Genomic DNA, 20,534 nt, shown 5'->3' with positions numbered 1-20,534 from the left:
AATAATCTTCCAAACTACCAGTCAGCCATTTATTTCTAGGTATTTTGCTGGATTATTAGGTCTCAGAGGACTTTAAGGCCAGAAAAACCTATGATTGCATTAAAGGCTCTGTTCTTTAGTTAACAGGACCTGCCTTGATTTCATTATAACTGGGATGGGAAACGTTATCACTCTATGCATGATGCTTAAAATATTTTCTAGCATATAGTATGTATTGTGCAAAAATGCTTGTTTATTTTTGTTTTGGAGCACCAATATTTCTCTTAAGGAAAGGATTATGTGAAGGGTACAAGGGAGGGAACTTGTAGGATAGAGGCAGCCAACAAGACAGTAGAGGTAACTGCTATGCCCTCTGCCTGAGAAGTTACCTGGAATTTGGAATAGGAGTGCAGTCAGTGGGAGTGACCAGCCAGAGGGCCAGCCAACACCAGGGCTCCAGGGAGGGGCTGCAGGGAAGACAGGAACCGTGGCAAGTTAGTCTAGCTAAAGCTTGTTCTGAGTAGTTGTGTACTTTACAGAAGCCTTTCCTCATTCCTTGAGATTTTAGTCAAAAACACCTGTGAGCATAGTCTATACCAGCGGACATAGTCTATACTGGTGAGCATAGACTGTACCGGAGAGCACTGTCTGTGCTGGCCGGCGAGCAGTCTGTACCTGCCGCACTTTAGAAACAGGCTTTAGGAAAGGCTGTTTTCTTCTGAAAGAACGCTGGCCTGCACAAGTCAGGAAGATGATCTGTAAACTGCATCAGCACTCTGCAAGTATTTCCTCCTCTTTGCCCCATTCTAGATTCCCCAGAGGGAGTACAAGACGAAAACATTTTTACCCACTGCTTGCAGGAAAGTGGCTTAGCCTATTCTATTTAAACCTCAAAGGACAGTGTGACCCCAGCTAAATTTAGGCCAATCATATATTACACAACCTTCGGGAGGCATGTGTACAGATAAAGAAACTGAGGCTTCTGGAAGTCTCTGTCACGGCTGGCACTGAAAAGCAGGTGCCCTTCTAACTTCTGCTGCGGTTGCTGCTGTCCAGGCTCATAGGATCAGCATGTTCAGGAGGGGCTGCCTCTTGCTTTAAACTACTGACAAGGTGCTCAGCCCAGAATTCAAATCTTCAATCCAGAGACTGTGCTAACTTTCCCAATTGGAATATTGGATTCTTCAAATTAGGCTGGAGAAAATGTCCCCTGGAACATTTATTTCCTCATTTTGTATGGACTAGACTTCGGGTCTCAGGATCCGTCCTTGAGCTTGACTTGGTGAAGAGTGTTTAAATCAGTTGACATGAAAGGGAGTCTTGCTTCAGGGTAACATTGTACATTCTCTCTCTCTGTCTCTCTGTCTCTCTCTCTCTCTCTCTGTCTCTCTCTGTCTGTCTCTCTGTCTGTCTCTCTCCCTCCCTCTGTCCCTCCCTCTGTCCCTGCCTCCCTCCCTCTCTTCTCTTTTCTCTCTGCCCAACTCCCTTCCCTCTGAGCTCTGTCTATCTGCCAGGGCACCTGCCTTGCACCATTTGCTGTGCCTCTTTGACACTGCCATCTGCCTTCCTGCCAAGATTTCCACGTTGGACTTGCCAGCGAATTCCCCTCATACCCCGTTCCGCTTGACCGCCTGAATTTACACTGCCTTTTGATGAGTCTTTGCTGGAGTTCCAGTCACACTCTAATTGATTGGTCTAGATGTTAGGTTCTGGCCATCCTCATCTGCTCCCATAACTGAGTGAAATGGGGCTGTCTGCTTGCAACAGCTCGACGTGCCACAGATTGGGTAAGTTTGTCTGGGAGACTTGGAGGCTAATTGAGGGCTGGCAGTGGAGCAGAAGGAAAAGGGGAACTGACTTATGTCATTTATCTGTAGGTAAGTTGATCACAGCAAGGGGAAGAAAAAAATGGGGAGAGAATCAATTTAGGTAGCACACATTTCCTGTTGGATTCTTAGTTTTCATGTCTGATCTCAGGAATGGCCACTGGGACTTTGAAGTGACTCTATGGTCAATTCTCCATCCCAGGCTGACTGCTACTTATTCTTAAGCTTTCTTCCTGGTAATGAGAACTACTTCATCTCTTCAGGACAGACTTGAAAAGATGTGTGTGTGTGTGTGTGTGTGTGTGTGTGTGTGTGTGTGTGTGTGTGAGAGAGAGAGAGAGAGAGAGAGAGAGAGAGAGAGAAACAGGGACTTAATAAAACATTAGCAGAAAACCTCTCTCTCTGTCTCTCTCTGTCTCTGTCTCTCTCTCTTTCACACACACACACACACACACACACACACACACACACACACAACTAAAACCCATACATAATTTAATTTTTACCAGCTATTTTGGGAAGTATGTAAACGTTTTCTAAAGTCTTTGCTACAGCTACTTACAGTGACTTTGAGGATAAAGTTAAATGATGTCAAGGGACAGAAGGGTCCATACTTCATTAAATGTGATTGTGGGAGTTCCCAAGGGGAGTCATATGTTCCCAAAAGGTTTTCAGCCCTATCCTGCAGAAATTAGTGGGCAACTTATATTTCTTTCTAAGAAAGAATACCAAAGGACGTTGGCGTAGAGGACATTGGCTACCATGAGCTCCGGTGCATTGTTGCCGAAACCACAGATGTATGGTATGGTTTTCTGGCCAAGTGTCTGCAGGTTCAGATTGTCGGCGCATTTGTTGTGGCTCTAGGAGTTGCTGCTGCCTATAAGTTTGGTGTGGCTGAACCAAGAAAGAAGGCTTATGCAGATTTCTACAGGAATCATGATTCCATGAAAGATTTTGAAGAGACGGGGAAGGCTGGTGTCTTTCAGCGTGCGAAGAATTCTCTGGATTGTGCTCCATAGAAGTTTATTGCTGACCTGTGTTCCTGAACTAAGAAACATGAATATGTGGGCTAAGGAGTAGTTTCTCTCAATAAACAATAATTATATGGACAAAAGAAAAGAAAGAACATCAGTCATAGAAAGATAAAACCTCATGGTCATCATCCATGCCATTTAAGTAAATGTGGCGTCACCAACCACTAAAGGACAATAAAGACATTAGTTCTTTCTCATTTATCAATCAGTCATATGTGCATCCGTAATATGAAATATGAAATAGAAATTTACTTCAGGTCCAGATCATAAAATATGGTTTTGGCTAGCAACCACACTTATGCACACACCTTTATGCACATGTCTACACACACACACATAGCTGCACATCTACACACAGACATAGATACACATACAGCAAGAGAAAGTTTAAATTCCAATGATACTATTTTTGTACAAACTAAATTCTCACCAATCAGCTGAATTTACATACAGTACTTTCATAGGTGGTAGGATGAGCATATTTATCTTTAGGGAAGGTAAATGGAAGTCATTTTAACCCAGGGACTAAACCACCAACCAAAGAGTACACATGGAGGGACCCATGGCTCCAGGCACATATGTAGCAGAGGATGGCATTGTCTGGCATCAATAGGTGAAGCCCTGGTGCTGTGAAGGCTCCATGCCCCAGTGTAGGGGAGTGCCAGGACAGCGAGGTGGAAGTGGGTGGGTGGGAGGGGAGCATCCTCATAGAAAGAGGAGGAAGGGGATGGGGGAACTGGGAAAGGGGATAACATTTGAAATGTAAATACATAAAATATCCAATAAAAAAAGATCAAACATTTTACTACTATAATTGAATAAACATTCAATGAAGTGTCTAGTTGGAGCAGGAACTGAAGGAATAGAACGAAAGGGTGTGTCACAGTTTGCTTAACCTTTCTCTAATTGTACCCTGAACATGACAAAACTGATATCCTGATACAGTGGAGTGATTTGTAAGGACTCGATTAGAGAACGTGGGCTAGTTAAATAGACCTGCATTCTTTCCTTTCCTTTACATGTTTATTTTCAAATAGCTGAATTTAGATTTTTCATAACGGAAAGGCAGTTTTAGACTTTCTACGTTGTGTTGTTTTGCTTTCTGAAGAGAAAGTGTAAGTTGTAAATTGAGAGCTGGAATTTCTCAAGAGCTTTGATTCTCTTAGGTCTGAATTCCTAGTAATGATTCAGTGGCTATCCACTGAGTGCAACTGGGCTGTTGGTTCCAATGCCTGCTGACATCAGGTACAGGCATACTTATTGCTAGCAACTAATTCATCCTTGTGTATGTAACAGGGTCATAGGAAATAACGCAAGTGTGACAACTTCCCATAGTATCGAAGGGTGTGTGTGTGTGGGGGGGGGGTGAACGGGTGGGGGAGGGAGATCCACAGGGAGGAAGCAATTTCTTTTCCTTCCAGAAATAGTGCTGACTGAATGTGAAGTCTGGATTCACATACTGGCTTTGTGACTGTGAGAGGGGATGAGGAAGCTGAAGACAGAGAGGTGATACAGGTATGTGGGGAGAGGCAAGGGAGACGAGATCTGACTCCCTTGACTGTTACGAAGTAAAAAGCTGTGTTTGTCAATTCTCTGTCAAGTAAAATGCTCTGCTTGCCTAGTGGACTGGCTTTTTTTTTTTAATTAACTTGAACATTTCTTATTTACATTTCGAGTGTTATTCCCTTTCCCGGTTTACGGGCCAATATCCCCCTAACCCTTCCCTCTTCCCTTCTTTATGGGTGCTCCCCTTCCCATCCTCCCCCCATTGCCACCCTCCCCCCAACAATCATGTTCACTGGGGTTCAGTCTTAGCAGGACCCAGGGCTTCCCCTTCCACTGGTGCTCTTACTAGGCTATTCATTGCTACCTATGAGGTTAGAGTCCAGGGTCAGTCCATGTATAGTCTTTGGGTAGTGGCTTAGTCCCTGGAAGCTCTGGTTGCTTGGCATTGTTGTTCATATGGGGTCTCAGGCCCCTTCAAGCTCTTCCAGTTCTTTCTCTGATTCCTTCAACGGGGGTCCTGTTCTCAGTTCAGTGGTTTGCTGCTGGCATTCACCTCTGTATTTGCTGTGTTTTGGCTGTGTCTCTGTGTCTCTCAGGAGAGATCTACATCCGGCTCCTGTCAGCCTGCACTTTGCTTCATCCATCTTGTGGACTGGCTTTTTGAGTAGAATTTCTAGTTTTCAAATTCGTATGTTTAAGTGTAGTTAGAGAAATCTTAGGCTGTTCAGTTAAATAATAATTTCAGGTAAACATTGAAAGCTATATATAGTGGTATTAGGTCTGGGGAACATTGGGGCATTTTTGTTTGTTTGAAATTCCAATTTGACTAGATATTTTACTTTAAAAAAAAAGAAAAAATTTATTTTTGCAGCAGGGTTTCACTATGTAGTCCTGGCTGTCCTGGAGCTCACTGTGCAGACCAGGCTGGCCTTGAACTCACAGAGATCCTCTTGCTTCTTCCTCGTGAGTAATTGGATTAAGGCATGCGTTACCTTGCATTTTGTCTGGATATCTTAAACTTATAGTACAGTGGAGGTTACTTGATTCAGCTAGATAATTTTTTTTGTCTTTTTGGTCTTAGTAGGCAAATGCTTTCAGAAGATAAAGGTAAGAATATATCTTATAGCTTTAGTATGTGTGTTTGACATAGAAGTAGTAAGAAATGACCAGTCTGTCTTCCTCCTTGGAGCCCGTCAGTGGATCCCCACCCAGATTTGAGATGCTGTGTACAGATTGACAGTGGCGAGAGGAAGACAAACCTCATTTAGAAACCAAATTTCAGATTCTCCTTTACTCGATCCCCGTGTGGTCCTGAAGCAGTCCATTGAGTCACCATACTCTATCACTGCTCTGAGAAGTTAATGCTTCATTGTAGGAAACAGCCATTATGTCCTATACGTAAGATCCGTTTAAGAAAAACAAAACAAAACAGAACAAAACAAAACGACAACAAAAAAAGCAAAACCCAAACCCAAGACCCCATTAGCCTCTTTTCACGACTGTCAAGAACTGCATTTTATGCTCAGAAACCAGCAAAACTCTTTCCTGTATCCTAGCACCTGGCTGTCCCTTCTTCCCCACACCGAGTGGAATGGGTTGGGCAGGTGTGGTGGCTTACAGAGGGAGAGATGAGCCTTCCTCTGTCTTACCACACGGCTGAGTTTTGCTTTTAACTCTGGAATCGATAAGTGGATGCTTGTAAATGCATTCACATTATCACCTTTAAATAGACAGGAAAGGACTGTTGTACCTTTTCTCAGCAGGCAGGGACTTACATTTTTAATATCTTCATCTGGGGAGAGGCACAGTAAAGGCCGCACAATCAAATATTACTTAATGAAGTACATGCAGCCTTAGAGTGGGCTCCTGCCTCCCTGGCAATGAGTAGAACACACAAATATGTTACTCCTTACTGGAATGGTAATGATGCCCATGTAGCAAATGTTGGTTGAGAAAGCTACAGAGCCTACAAAATGACTGCCGTGACACCCATCACTATGGCCAAGAGCTTCCAAGCAGGAGAAGTTATAAAGGCAGAATGAGGGCAGAGAAGTGGCAAGAGTGGTCGATTAGAGGCCGTGCCAGTTGCCCATTTATTTTAAATGTGACAAGGTCTCTCATACTGAAGTTGACTAAGCTCCTGAAGACCATTTGTCAGGAATATTAGAGGAATAACTAGTTGTTTTCTTCTTGCTTAGAAAGAGGGAAAGTGAGGGATTTAATCCCACCACACCCAAAGTTCTTTTGCTCATCTGAGGCTTCTCGGAAAGCCTAGTAGATGTTTAAACTTTACTGCACACCCAGTTGCTTTGGAAATGTGAAGTTAATGGCATGCTTAGGCCGCACTTTGGAGACTCCGACCTCGGTGTGCTGGAGTTCCCCAGAGCATCAGGGTTTTTCTAGATTCCAGACGGTAGCCTGACTCCAACTGCACTAAGAGGTGGCCATACTAAGCTACTACTGTGGCTTTCTTTTGGTCCCACATTTCTTATTTACTATGAAGAGAGAGAACAGTGTGCTTCTAAAGACCTTTTATCTATATTTTTATTTTATCATGCTTGGGTAGGTGACCCATAAGAGTTTATGGGTTATGCAGAAAGCACTTACCAATCTTCTAACAATGGAAGACAGTTTTTTTTTTTTAAATCGTTGGCATTGTTCTCCCTTTTAATGGCAAAGGCTGCCTTGTGTGAGGAAATTTTTATGGCTCTCAGGAGGTGTGTGGCACCGACCTCTTTTGGATGGTGGTTTGTTTGTCTCAGTCACAGCCCTCCTTGTGGAGAAGGCAGCTGCCCTTGCTCTTACTTGAGAACACCGGATGAAGGGTGAAAGCGGCTCTCTTAGCTCCTCCCACAATTTCAGAAGCCACTCTTGATCCGGAAGTGGGAGTTATCTGATGGATGACTGGACGGTTTCCTTGGCAACTTGTGTGGATGCCCGTCCTTGTTTGCCTTTTAGAACTTGTCTTAGTGATGTGCTTAGGAAGAATGTTAATACCTTGGCTCTGGGCATCCGCATTGTCTCTCATGGTCTTGACCTCAGTACCAACCCATTTAGACCCTGTCTCCTTGTCACTTTGGCCACACAGCAGACAGGTGATGATGGACACAGACCACAGCTGTAACTTGCCCCCAGGACTCCGGTTATTAGTTTTTCTCAAAGATGTTGCTTGGATCTCAGGTAACTCAACATTCGTTGGTGAGGTTTTATTTGCTATTTGGCGAGAGAACAAGCCATGTAGCATAGACTATTGTGAGGGTCTAAAACCCAATCTTTTATGGGAGAAACATGAGCCGGCAATTTTAATGTTTAAGTGTGAAAGTGTCTTACTTCTGAAATAGAAGACAGGTTTGGAGATATGCTTTGTGGTTATTGTGATACCCCCCCCCCCCCCCAAATCTCTAGTTTAAAAAAAAAAAAAAACCAAGGCGGCTTTACAAAGACTCATTACCCTGTGTCCATTTCCAGATTAAATCACCACTTTGAACATTGTCAAGACAACCACATCAGGAAAAAGTTTGAAAACTTTGGATTACTTGTGAAAGAATTACCTGGTCTTTTCCCCATCTGGATGCTGAATCTGTAGAGGGATACATTGATGGTTTGGCAAATGTTAGTAGATCAGACTGGGAAAGAAATGTTGTTTTATATATTTATTTACGTACTTTGGATGGGGGGGGAGTACAACAAATCAATAAGGTTCACAGGGCAGCACGTTAACGACAAGTCACAGGAGGCGGCTCCATAAAGGTTCTGAAAACTAGTCTCTCATTGCAGGAATTGGATTGGGTTCCCCCCGTGACCCCCCTTCTCAAACACAAATATTTTCATATAATAAAAGCCTGCTTCCTTATAACCCACCCTCCGTTCCCGCGACGCCACCATTTTAAAAGGCTTTGCTGCGAGGACTCTTCCCAGTTTTTCAGGTTTTTAATCTCTCCAGCATTCTATCTTGTAGAGGTGAAGAATGTCCCTGGGGTGTCACTCTGGGTGAGAGGGACAAGAAACACCCACTAGGACCCAACCCGGCAGCCAGCGGCCGAGCATGCGCTGAGAGTTTGTGCAGCTGGCCCTGGCTGCTGCCGCTGCTGCCTTGTCCGGACTTGGCGAGGACTTGGGAGGGACAGCGGCGTTGGGAGGTGGCTTAGCAGAGACTTTCCAGCGACTGCTGCCCAGGATTTTTTTTTTTCTTCCCTTTTCTTTTTCCCAGGAGTCAGCGACGGCGACGGCTGGGGAGAGGAAGGCGAGCAAGCGTCTGCTGTTGGAGCCAATGCAGCCCTTTGGCTCTCCGCGAGGAGCGTCTCTTCCCGGATGAGTGTCTGCCTTGTGTCCCCGAGTGTCCCCCCGCAGGAGCGCAGCTCGAACGGTGAGTGGCCACAGGTCCCGCATCTCTCCTACCCACGGTCCCTGCCGCCAGCCGGAGCGGCTTCTACCCAGCGCGGTGCGACCTGCCCAGGGCGCGCGGCCGCGGTGACTTTGCCGGACCGCGCAGGCTTTGTGCTCTGCGGGCGGCGGGGACCCCAGTGTCGCGGAGGCACGCGGGGCCCCGAGGTTGCGCGCCCGAGGTGGTGGTGGTAGTGAATGAAGACCGGTCCGGCTTGGGTACAGCAGCACCGGCCCTGACTCCCCAATGCCCGCTCCCCGCCACCCCGCCCCAGGCTCATCCATTATTCCCGGACGGCAAACTGCATTTCTCACGTTCTTCCAAAGAAACCCTAGTCACCCGGCAGGATCCCAGCTCTGCGCTGCGCCCCCAGTGGCTCCCCGAGTTCACACCCGAGCTGTGCGCCCGGGTGGTGAGGTGGGAGCGCGGAGGTAGGGCCCAGGAGTCGCCCAGAGAGAGAAGAACACACACGGGAGGTCGAGGTGTGTGTGTTTGTGTGTGTGTGTGTGTGTGTGTGTGTGTGTGTGTGTGTGTGTGTGTGTGTGTGTGTCCGTCCTCTTGAGGGTGGGGGTAGCAAAGGAGCCTGTGGCATCTCCAGAGACACAAAACTGTCCCCCGGGGAGACAGCAAAGAAACTTTCAAGGGCCATGCCACAGGTCACCCAGGGAAAACTAGTTTAGTGTACGTCTTCATTCATCTAGAGAGGCAACCTTTTCTCTTGGCAGTAGGTATTATCCGATGCCAAGTGAGAACTTTTGGGAGTTTTGTTTCCTTTAAGACTCTAACAAATGAGTTTTGGTGAGAGGACGTCTGGAATAAACCAGGCTTGGGGATCCTGGGGACCCAGCTGAAGGCTGGCGGAGAGGCTCACTTGCTGCGAAGCTAGTTCTCTGCTGTGACTGCCCCTGCAGATCGCTGCTGCTCTGCTTGGACCAGTAGAATGTGGTGAGAGGATGGGGCTTCTCCCTCCCAAGACTCACAATGGCCAGAGAAGATTCCGTGAAGTGTTTGCGCTGCTTGCTCTACGCCCTCAACCTGCTCTTCTGGGTAAGTCTAACAGTTCTACTAACCCAGCAGGTGGGGATGGCTGGACCCGGTTTTCTCAACTACCAGATAAAGCGCCAAAGGGCATGCCTCAGCATTAATTAATGACGTGAGATCACATCCTCTCTTTTTTAGAGAAGTAAAAAATGACCTTATTAGAATACCTTTGATCTAGCTCAAGTTCCATCTGTAATTAGGAGAAAAATAAAAGCATCGTTCCTGTATACAAGTGCCAGTAACTAGAAACTAATCCAAGGATATATAAATGAGTACACGCGCTTGTACTGGCAGATAAGGGAATTATGACACACTACTCAGGAACCGCTAGTTTGCAGGAATTTCAGATAGCTGTGCAAGCCTTACATTTTTTCTTTATGTCACCGATAAAAATTGGTTGGGGCAACTGCTCTTAATATATCACTGGAAGAAGTCACACCTAGATATCTTACTAAGAGTCTGGATAGGTTTTTTAAAGGGAATTCCACCTAGTCTAAAAGGTGGTTTTCATATAACTATTTCTAAGCTGGGAATGGTTGGGGAATTTTATATATGCTTTTGGAAAAAAAAAAACCACATCCATTTAAGGAAACGGAATACATACAATTTAAAAGTCCATGGAAATTACGATGTATGAGTTAGTGACTTTCGGTGTTTTCTATCCAAGTTTTCATGAAGTGTTAGCATTGTATTATTTATAATGCTTATGAACATATGGGCATTAAAACTCTGAATGTTATCAGAAGGTTGTCATACTTAAGCAAGTTCCCTTCTGCCATTTTTGTGTTCCTTTAATAATTTATATCCAATGTTTCCTGCTGGAAATTTTAGTGTGCAGTGTATTTATTTCTGTCTGTCTGGCATTGGCTAGCCCCCTTACTTCCTGACAGCTATTATGGCTGGTCTCTAGAGGAGGATATTTTTGTTAAATCGCTCCTTTTGGATTGACAGCATTCTAAGATGACAAATTAAGTCTTTAATAAGTCATTTAAGCACTATCCAAAAGGACAGCTTTTAAAAGTCAATTACACTCATCATTTGCAAATAGAAAATCACTAATTGATTTTGCTGTGCCTTTTAATTCTTAAAGGGCACATTTGAAAGTTGATCATTAGATTACCTACTTAGCTATCAGGTACTGAGACTTTGAGCTCTGTTTCTTCTAAAATATATAGTTATTACTCCTACTGCTAAATTTTCACTCACCTACATTATTCTTCTTAGTGATGGGTTTGTTACACTTTCACACTAAAGGGATCTTTATGGAAGGCCTTGTTGAACTTCCTTTCTTTGTAAGTCAGGAAATTGAGAGCAAGTTAAATGGGGTGGCAAAGGCCAGCCATTCCAATGGTGGTTGGGCCAGAGACAGAACTCAGCACTCTTGCACCTAGATGACGCCTCTAACACAGACTTTACAAACTTCTGAAACTCCCCATCAATAAGATCTTCTGTTAGTCAATTAAAAAAAAAGTCAAACACTGGGGGAAATTCAAATCATTTTGCAAAAGCATCGCTCTTGCGAATAATAAAATTTGCTTAAAAAAAAACTCTCTTAAACATTTGCAGACCTCTTCATGCTACCAGGGATTGCAAAATGTTACTCTTTTATTGTTACTCTGTTCCTCAACTGTCTGACCTCGATGGTATGTTCTGATTTGTGGGTTTATCTAGATCTCTACACCCTCTGTCTCTGGCTCTCCTCTCCCCTTCCCCAGTATCTCATTTGTAGCAATCCAGAATGCTTCCTCTGTTTTAATTTGCTTTTGACAGAGGTAACATGTCCCCATCACTGTCCTCACGTGTCTAGTCACATTCATATGCATCGCTTATATATGGCTTGTACCAAAATGTATGTGTGGACAGCAGAAACCCAACAGCCATTCCACATCAATAAAATAGTAAAGCACAAAGTAGCTCATATGTGGTTAGTATGTATTTGCCGGGTAAATTTAGTGCTTAGGTTGTCTAGTCTTTAACATAGGTATTTTCAGAGGTGTTGGGAACACTGGCAACAAGGTTTAGAAGCCCTGTGGCCAGTGCAGTAACCGCAATCCTGATAATCTCCTCCAGGAGGCAAACAGGAAGTGGATTGCTGCTATTCCTGGCAGTAGGAGTGGTGACTACTACTGCCTTGATTAGATCAAGTACTGCGGTTGATCCAGTAACTTCGTTTGAGCATTCTATGGCTTAAAAATAAAGACATCAATGCCCACTATCGTTTGTCTGAGAGCATCTTTTTTTTTTTACTGTGCTGGAAGTGTTTTTCAATTTTGGCCAGTCTGAAGATTTAGTCTTATGTTATTATTTCTCTTTTCTTTTGCATCTCTCAATAGCAGTAAGAACACCACCTGCTTTTATACATTTACACATATTTTTGATGCATTTCCTTTTGTGCTTTATATTCTTTGCCCACTTTGTTCTTATGGAGGTTTGCCCTCTAGCTTATTGATTTTATCCATTGTTGCAAAATAGTGAAACACATTTTTATAGGTGTTTTTTTTCTGGTAGATGAGTATACGTCCTTTTATTGCTCCGACTTTTTTTTTTATCGTGGTTATGGTTTCTTTTTCCATATAGACTTTAACCTTTTTAAAAATGTGTTTTCCCCCCCGGCATGCACGAGCAAGGTGTGTGTGTGTGTGTGTGTGTGTGTGTGCGCGTGCATGCGTGATGCATATGTAAGTCTGCCAGTGCTATATGCCTGTGGGTGGACATTACAAGATGACTTTGTGCAGTCAATACCCTTTCTCCACCTGTATGGTATGTGGATTCAAGATATTGAACACAGATATTAGGCAACCTCTTTTTGGACTGATAGGTATTGCCAGCCCTAAGATTTTTAAATGTTCATTCAGTTAAAAATATTCATGGGGCCAGGCAAGGTGGCCCATGTTTTGATCTTTATTGTGGAAAGGCTGATGCAGGAGAATTGCTGTGAATTCAACGCCAGCGCTTTGGTAATGAGGTCTAGGCCAGCTCTTGGATACAAAATGAAACTTTGTTTCAGAAAGAAAAGCAAATAGCAAATAAACAACAACAGTTACTGGAGCAGTTGATAAAATCTTATAAAGTGAGGATTCTAACTTTGGAAAACCTGGCAAATATCTTCAGAGAGAAAGCAAAATCCTTTCAGCTCAGAACAGCTTTCAGCCCCTTCCTGGGCCTGCTCCTAGGCATCTAGTCATCTCTAGCTCTCATCACAGCCTGGTAAAAGAGCTTTCTTTCTCATCCCTCCCCCACTTTTTTTAGATAAAGAAAGCAGTGCTCAGATGAGTTCTGCTGAGACGCATCAGAGCAGGAAGTCCAAGCCCAGTTTTGTTTATTTATCCATATGTAGAAAAGTGATACTGTCAGGACCCGCGCTGAATGTATTGCCGTGATGTCGAGAGTAAGCATCCTCAGCAGGGAGGACTCCCTGTCCACCTGCTCATTCCAAGCCCTCTAGAGCTGGCCTCTCAGTCCAGAGTGCACGAGAGTTACCTAAGCATGCCGCTAAACGTCAGCCTCCTCAGCTTTCCCATGTGTGCGCTCAGCCATGCGCGCACGTATGTGTGCTGGAACGGAACTGAGTGTCTTGGACATGCCAGGAAGTCCTGGGCCACTGAGTTACATCCTTAGCTCTCAACATGTTAATGGAGTGTCTGTCATATAATTTGTTTGAGCCGTTCCCTTTCAGTACCAGCAGGAACAAGTGCCAACTTCTTATTGGAATTATAAGTAAAGCAGACAAATATGGACTCTGCATTGATATTTTCTAAATCAGACTTCACATTCTGATCTTGGACAGGGGATCCTCTCTCTCTCTCTCTCTCTCTCTCTCTCTCTCTCTCTCTCTTTCTCTCTCTCACTTTTAAGTGAACACACCTTCCTTTGTTACCCATAGAGGTTGAAAGTAGGACTTTCTACTTTTCACATTTTAATCACATATATGAATGTGTATATTTTAATACCTTTTAAGTATTGTATTGGCACTCAATTCCCTTTTCCATCCCAGTGAGGTCCCCCCAACCAAGCCCCCAGAAGAGAACAATGTATTCTAATTGGGAAAACATAGACAGCCCGTGTACTTTGTGTTTTGCTATCCTTGAAATTGAAAACTCTTTAAGGAAAAGAGTAGAACTTGGGTCTTTAAGTTTTGTAAGTATGAGGTGTTCGTGTGTCTAGGAGGAAACAAGCAACAGGTTCTCAGACCCCAGCGCTCTGTGTTCTCTTTATTCCTGTGACTCTGACACGGCACCTGTTGAGCGTCTTCTACATTACGAAGATGCTTGACCCGGCTGCAGTTGCAAGGAGACAAGCCATAGATTCCCGCTTAGTGCTTCCTGACTGCTGTGTTGTTGTGTGTGGAGCAGCACATGCTGGGTGATGCTGGATCTTTGCTGCTGAGAAGCCTTTTCCTTAAGATGATGCTCCTCGCTGCCCAAGATGGCAGAAGGGTGCCAATTCTCTTTATCTGAAGCCTCGCATCCCTCCTCTTTCGAAATGATGTGTTATGTTACTTGAAGAGCTGAAGGATTTCTTCTCTTTTAAAAGAGACGTCTGCAACTCTCTGATAGGAGTGCTATTCTTAAGTGATATGTGCCTGTTACTATAAAGAGGAGCGGGTATGATTATTTTGAAAGTTTGTAAACATGGCAAAAAGTTCATATATATCATAAAATATGTATTTATAATTTCCTAAAAGCAGGAAACCCTTTTTGTAGTGTTTGAAAGTGCTCTCACCTAGCAATGAGTGTCATTGGTGCTGGCCTACCATTTTAAAGGTTACTAAGAGAGGGTTTCCCTAATTAAACGTGAAAAGAGGCCCAGAAAGCCCACAGGTGAACAGAACATCTCGCTCGTGATTTACGAATGGGCTGGGGATAGACGAAGCAACAGTAGGAATGGAAGGAATTTTCCTTCTCTTTGGCCATCAGTATCTGTAGTGAGATGGTTTCCTACCATACATACCTTAAAAAGTTATTTTGTCATATTAAAATAGTTCTTAAAATTGCTATTTTCAACTTTAAACTATGAGTAGCATTTGAGTGTTTTTTTTTTTCTTTTTTTGACTCTTTCTAAGTTGCGGTGAAAAGCCCTCTGATTTATTTTGAGTTCTCTTGAAAATAAAATTCCATTACAAAAAAAAATAATCAAGGCAAAATTAGCCTTTTTAAAACGCATCATGTTTTAGCAGTCACAGGCGTAAGTCACTGGGTACCTCACAGAAGGCTTTTGTGGACTAGATGGTAGATTCTGAATTTCATCTGTTCCTACCGGAGATAGGAACATTGGGTCCCTTGATCATCCTACCTACTTCATTCAATGACTAACCCCAAGCTAGGGCAGTAGGACGGTAGAGTTGACTGCAGCTGACTCAGGCAGTAGTACTGAACAAGGCATTCCACCCTTCTTTCATGACTGTACTTGCTCAGCGTGACTTTGAGAATGAAGAAGTCTCCACTAATCATGTCAGAACATGAGAGACTGAAAAAGCGAGTCTCTCCAGCCCAGGGAAGGAGAGTCATGGTATGTAGGGAAAGATGATGATATAGGAAAACTCTCATTCTAAATTGTTATTCTGGGTGCTGTCGATTAAACCGCTTCTAATGAAAAAAGAGTCTGTGCTTAAAATATGCCTCTTGGTAATTTCTCAACCTGTTCTGGCCATTGTTACCATTGTCTATTGTTTGAAGACTTTGGCCAATAGTGCTGTGTGTTTATTTTCCATCTCTGCCATCTACTCATGGGAAGGCATGCAGGGTGGCGGCAGAAATGTCGCAGGAACGTGTAGCTTTGCCCTCCACACCAGTAAGAATTTATTTTACATTTAACTAAGTAAAAAGTCGGCTTTTAGAGAAATAGATCTCTTACTTCAGTCTCAGTGTCTTCAAGACGAGTAGAGGCGCTCGCGAAAACCTCTCTTCTCTGTTGGAGTTCTCTTTGTGGGGACAGAAGTATAAGTGTGATCTGGACCTCACTGACATCCTTGCTAACAGACCTGACACACATGGGAAAGTTTGGGAAGGTAGTGTTAGATGTCTTTCATTCTTGAAGAGAATCCGAGCCACTGGCATGTTCTGAGACTGATTTATGCAAACAATTGAAGGATTTAAAAGCTTTGCTTTTGGCAAAGACTTAGTTTGTGCAAACTATAGGTGTGTGCTTCATAACACAGCTTTGAAGATGTGGACACACACACACACACACACACACACACACACACACGAGTTCAGATTTGCAAAACAACTTGATGTAACAACCCAACCCTCATAATTAGATTCAGGAGAAACTAAACCATGGTCGCAATAGAACACATTTCATATTTTTAATTATTTTTCGAGAGGTAGCAATTTTTCTAAGCACTTCACAAGGTAAGTTGTAGCAGATACCAAGTGCATATCTACAAAGTAATACATGTTCTCCTTTCTACATATTTTCTTGATATTTAGATAGTCTATGATAGTGCTGGGGGTCATGAATATCAGGTGAATAGTTATGTCCCCAATTCGATCCATATGTACTAAATTCATAAATTAGAATATGGCATATACTTTGGTCAAAAATAGGGAATACAAGTTTAAAACAAACTAAAAACTAACTTGGATACTTCATAGACCATGATTTAGTTCAGAGCCTTAAGTTTTTCCTGTAAGTTATGCTCCTAGGCTACATAATATCAGGAAGGTTTAGTGGAGTGATTCAGTCTCCCTTTGGTTTAGTCCCTCAGTGTAGCCTGGTTCTGTTTATGCCGCCTGTTTTCAGGATCTCAAACTCAGTGTAAAGCTGCTCTTTGAGGATGACATTGTTTCCAAGCATTTAAGCCATTCTTTTTCAAAGGTGCTTGCTTTCCATGGTAGAAGGCATTGGGTTGATATTTACTTTGATTCATGTTTGAGGAGAACACAGTGAGATGGGGGAGAATGCCAAGTTTATAGTTTAAAGCATTCCTATATTGACCAGCTCCTCCAACAGAACATTCCCAGCAAGGTGAAGTTTAGTTCCAGTTACAGCATCTGATTTTGCTAAAGATCTCAGCTTGCATGGAGAGTAGAAAACATTTCCAGTCAGTTGACTTCTTTTCTCACTCACTCACCTAACTGGTATTAGGCCCTACTGCTGACTTGAGCATTCTTTTAATGGGTAGAATCAAACAGGAAATGAGGTGGAAGCTCCCCAAGGGCTGTGCAGAGAGCATTCACAAGTCCTGTGGGTAAGAAGGGAGCCTGGAGACAATCTTTCCACTGATGTTTGGGCTGCTGTCCAAGGAGAAGTGGAGGTTACTTGCTCCTAAGGACGGGACAGCCTGGGAAGGGTGCTGTTTCAGCAGAGGCAACGGCAGAAGCAGAAATGGGAACTTGGGAATTGTGAATGCTGACCTTTTCAAGGACTTCCATCATTGTTAAACTACGGGAAGGAGCTGGCAGCAAACAGGATTGAAGGGCTAGGTTAAAGAATGAGTAAGAGGGTTTTGTGTGACCTCCTCGGGCTAGGGAAAAGGAAATATCGGTTGGGAAATAACACAAGGACAGCTACATGCTAAAGCATGCTTGACTCTGCAAGGTGGAGGTGGAGTCTATGAGCTCGAAAGACGTCTTGTGAAGACGATTGCTACATCCTGACAAGAGAAGATGGGCCTTGAACTAGCCTGAAGCAGCAGGAAATGGGGAGGGATCTGCCAGATGCCCCTCTCAGGAACCAGGCAAAGGATTTAAAACTAATTAAATGTCCAGTGAAAAAGAGGGAGAGGTTCAGGCTGTCTGCCAAGCTGCCAGTCGAAGTGATGGAAGGGTTCATTACTCCATTCACTAGGCTTGTAAACACTGTGAGGGGGACAAAAGGCTTGGAGAAAAGTGGGGCTGGGATCCGTTTTAGACATGCTAAGATTGAGAAAGGCCCGCCTGTAGTTCTGTGCAGTGTTCGCTCCCCTATCAGATAATCCCATTTCTGAACTGATTTAGGAACAGTTTACACTGAGAGGCATTAAGAGAAACTCTTGGGTTAAAAGTAATGCACGCTAATAACAGGTAATATATTTGGGTATACTTCATCATAAGGACCTTCTATAAAGTAGAATTTTTTTATGATGGATTAAAGGTGAAAAGAAAAACAACTGAGACTGAGGAAAAACTAAATGTCATTCCAAAAGTTAGGGGCTGAAAAGGTGCAGAGCTGGGGTTCCTAGTTGGAGTTCAGAGTTCAGTGGCTTTCCATGGCTTCCATATGGTCAAGGACATGCATCTCAGGTAGCTTCGAAGACAAGCTTCCTTGTCTGACTGTGCATTCCCAGGAGCCATTCCCCTCTCCTGGACATGTGATGTTATCGTTTACTCTAGAACCTCTGCTTTTCCTTTGGGTTGGAAAATCCTTTTTATCCTTTCCCTTCCTAATTAACTTGACATTGCTCTTCAGATCTCTGCTGCCTTAGAGAAGTACCTTTGACCCTGTGGGCTAGGTCAGACAGTCCAAAAGGAGGCGTTGAAAGCGTTGTGCACTATTTCTTTTCTGTGTGACCTCCTCAGGCTATTACCTCTAGGAGGGCGACGAGAGAAGAGGAAATATTGGTTGGGAAATAATACAGTCTGCACTTGCACATTCTCACTTCTGATGATGACAGTGTATGTCCTCTTCCCTTGGAGAACTGTGTCATGGAGATTATGTCAGCTCCTTCTCATTTGTGTCTTTGGTACATAGTGCCATGATCAATGTATATGCTTGGAAAGTAATACTGACTTACTAGCCAAGACTTTGTTCATCCTGCCATTTAATAAATGCCTTGAAGCATAGAGTTCAAAAGAAATGCATTTTTTTCTTTTTTTCCTTTTTTCTTTCTTTGCCATGAGGGGAAGAACCATGTCTAGTGACAACCACTGTAAATCGGTTATACTCAATGAAGACTCAGGGCTGAAATGGGCTAAGAAACACAAAGATAAGTTGGAGGGGTGAGAGGAAGAGGTGGCTACGAACAAAATCCATTGCAGGAAATGCTCAACATGATTAAAAAGATAAACGAAGGAACCTCAAAGGTGGAGATAGCGAGATCATTCATTGCTAAGTAGAACAGTTGCTAAGTAGAACAGTAACGGGTGATTTAAATAACTTAAAATGACGATCTAGTCTATCCCTGTGACATTTAGAAGGTAAATACCAACATAGAGCCATGGAGATTGTTGATGAAACCTGTGGGACGCCTTTGAAAAGGAGGCATGGGCTGGTGAATTCACTTACCTGCCTCCCAGCAGAGAGACCTTCTTCGTGGATGGGAGCACACGAGCCGCCTTGGAGGCTTTATCCAGAGAGCCTGTTTTACAGTCAGTGTCTGCATCAGCTCAGACTCGTGCCCAACTCAGATAACCACCTCCTCAGCATTAAAGTCGAAGTCATTGATGTTCATCAAACTGCCAGAAATGTTAACAGTCAGGAGAAGTGGAATCCCGTGAGAGCGATACTGTTTAAGAAAACAAAGACACGTTTTGAAAAGATTTCAGCTAAAATAGGGAAGTCTTCAGGATTCTGGAGTCAACTCCACCCTCCTCTTTTTTCTTTTTCTTTTTAATAGAAACGTTTCCCAGGCAGAATCATTATTAACATGGTTTAGGTGTTTTAGTTTTCCTTAAACTTTTGAGTTACGAGACTCTTAAAACATATTTCAACTTGAGAGGGCTGCGATTAACCCCTGTCTCCTCACGGCTCATGTCAGTACTCACCAGCATACCCAGCTTCACCCAGCTCAGGGCATCGTGATTTATCACTGCCTCATGGCTGCCGCCCAAGGTCACCCACAATTCACCACAGGTCTCTAGAAGGTAAAAATAAAGTGATATTGTATTCAGGCCTAAAATAATAGTTGAGTTCTTACTGTTTTAAAACATCTAATCGATGTTAAAATTTCTCTGGTTGTCTGCAAATATCTATCTATCTATCTATCTATCTATCTATCTATCTATCTATCTATCTATTTATTGCAATTGATTTGCTTGAATCAGGTTTCAAAGCAGACCATTATATTACGTTGGGCAATCTCTTGAATTCCTTTTAATCTTCAACAGCATTTCCTTTCCTTTTTTTTAAAAAAAATATTATTTTTATTTATATGAATACACGGTAGCTGTCTTCAGACACACCAGAAGAGGGCATCAGATCTCATTACAGATGGTTGTGAGCCACCATGTGGTTGCTGGGATTCGAACTCAGGACCTCTGGAAGAGCAGTCAGTGCTCTTAATCACTGAGCCATCTCTCCAACCATTTCCTTTCTTTTTTAAAATTTTTATTTCAGTATCCACTTTTTTTTTAACTCTAAGAAACAGGCTTGTGAAATAATCCCATACTCTCCATTTTATTTAGTGGATCCCAGAAGTGTTAGTTAAAGCTATACCTTGTATTTCATTCCCATAAACCAATGCAGTTGGACATTTAATCAAGTTCGAGTTTGACTGGTAAAAACACTTTATATATTTTTGGGTACTGTTGACTGCTCAGACCGTGAGACCTGCAGAGTCTGATTGCCTCTGTTATTGAGCTGGACGGGTGCTTCGGTCTGGGACCTGCAGTCTGATCTTTCCGTTTGACACACTCCTTGCTGCTGCAGTGGTCCTCAGCCCTGCCAAGGGATTGGGAACATTGGCGGGACTGACACCCATGATGCTTTGTTGTTACTCCAAGAGATGTTCTATTGTGGGCTCAGACTACGTTTGAGCCCTAGGCGACTCCCATGGACAGACAAGACTGAGAATCTGCGATCTGCTAATGCTGTCTGAAGAATTTCCCGTGTAGCTTCAGTGCT

At 43.4% G+C, this 20,534-nt stretch overlaps 1 protein-coding gene and 1 pseudogene across 11 annotated transcripts in view; both read left to right on the top strand.

Annotated features, from left to right (window-relative positions):
* Window positions 1-2,536: 2,536 nt before the first annotated feature.
* LOC147994767 (cytochrome c oxidase subunit 6C-2 pseudogene) lies at window positions 2,537-2,928 on the top strand (annotated as a pseudogene).
* A 5,465-nt stretch (window positions 2,929-8,393) lies between these two features.
* Tspan12 (tetraspanin 12) overlaps window positions 8,394-20,534 on the top strand; it is a 78,787-nt gene continuing 66,646 nt past the window's right edge. For 6 of the 11 annotated variants that reach the window (XR_015685625.1, XM_087657993.1, XM_087657995.1 and 3 more), the window contains exons 1-2: window positions 8,441-8,711; window positions 9,641-9,776. Coding sequence is in view for 10 of the 11 variants with exons in the window: in XM_087657993.1 (XP_087514119.1) it covers window positions 9,711-9,776 (66 nt within the window). In the remaining variant the exon portion in view is untranslated. 11 annotated transcript variants of the gene reach the window in all.

The sequence above is a fragment of the Rattus norvegicus genome, chromosome 4, assembly GCF_021556685.1.
Source record: "Rattus norvegicus strain SHRSP/BbbUtx chromosome 4, alternate assembly SHRSP_T2T, whole genome shotgun sequence".
In the NCBI taxonomy this organism is placed as follows: Eukaryota; Metazoa; Chordata; class Mammalia; order Rodentia; family Muridae; genus Rattus; species Rattus norvegicus.
Note: the sequence above shows the minus strand (reverse complement) of the source record. Positions and strands in the feature narration are given on the sequence as shown.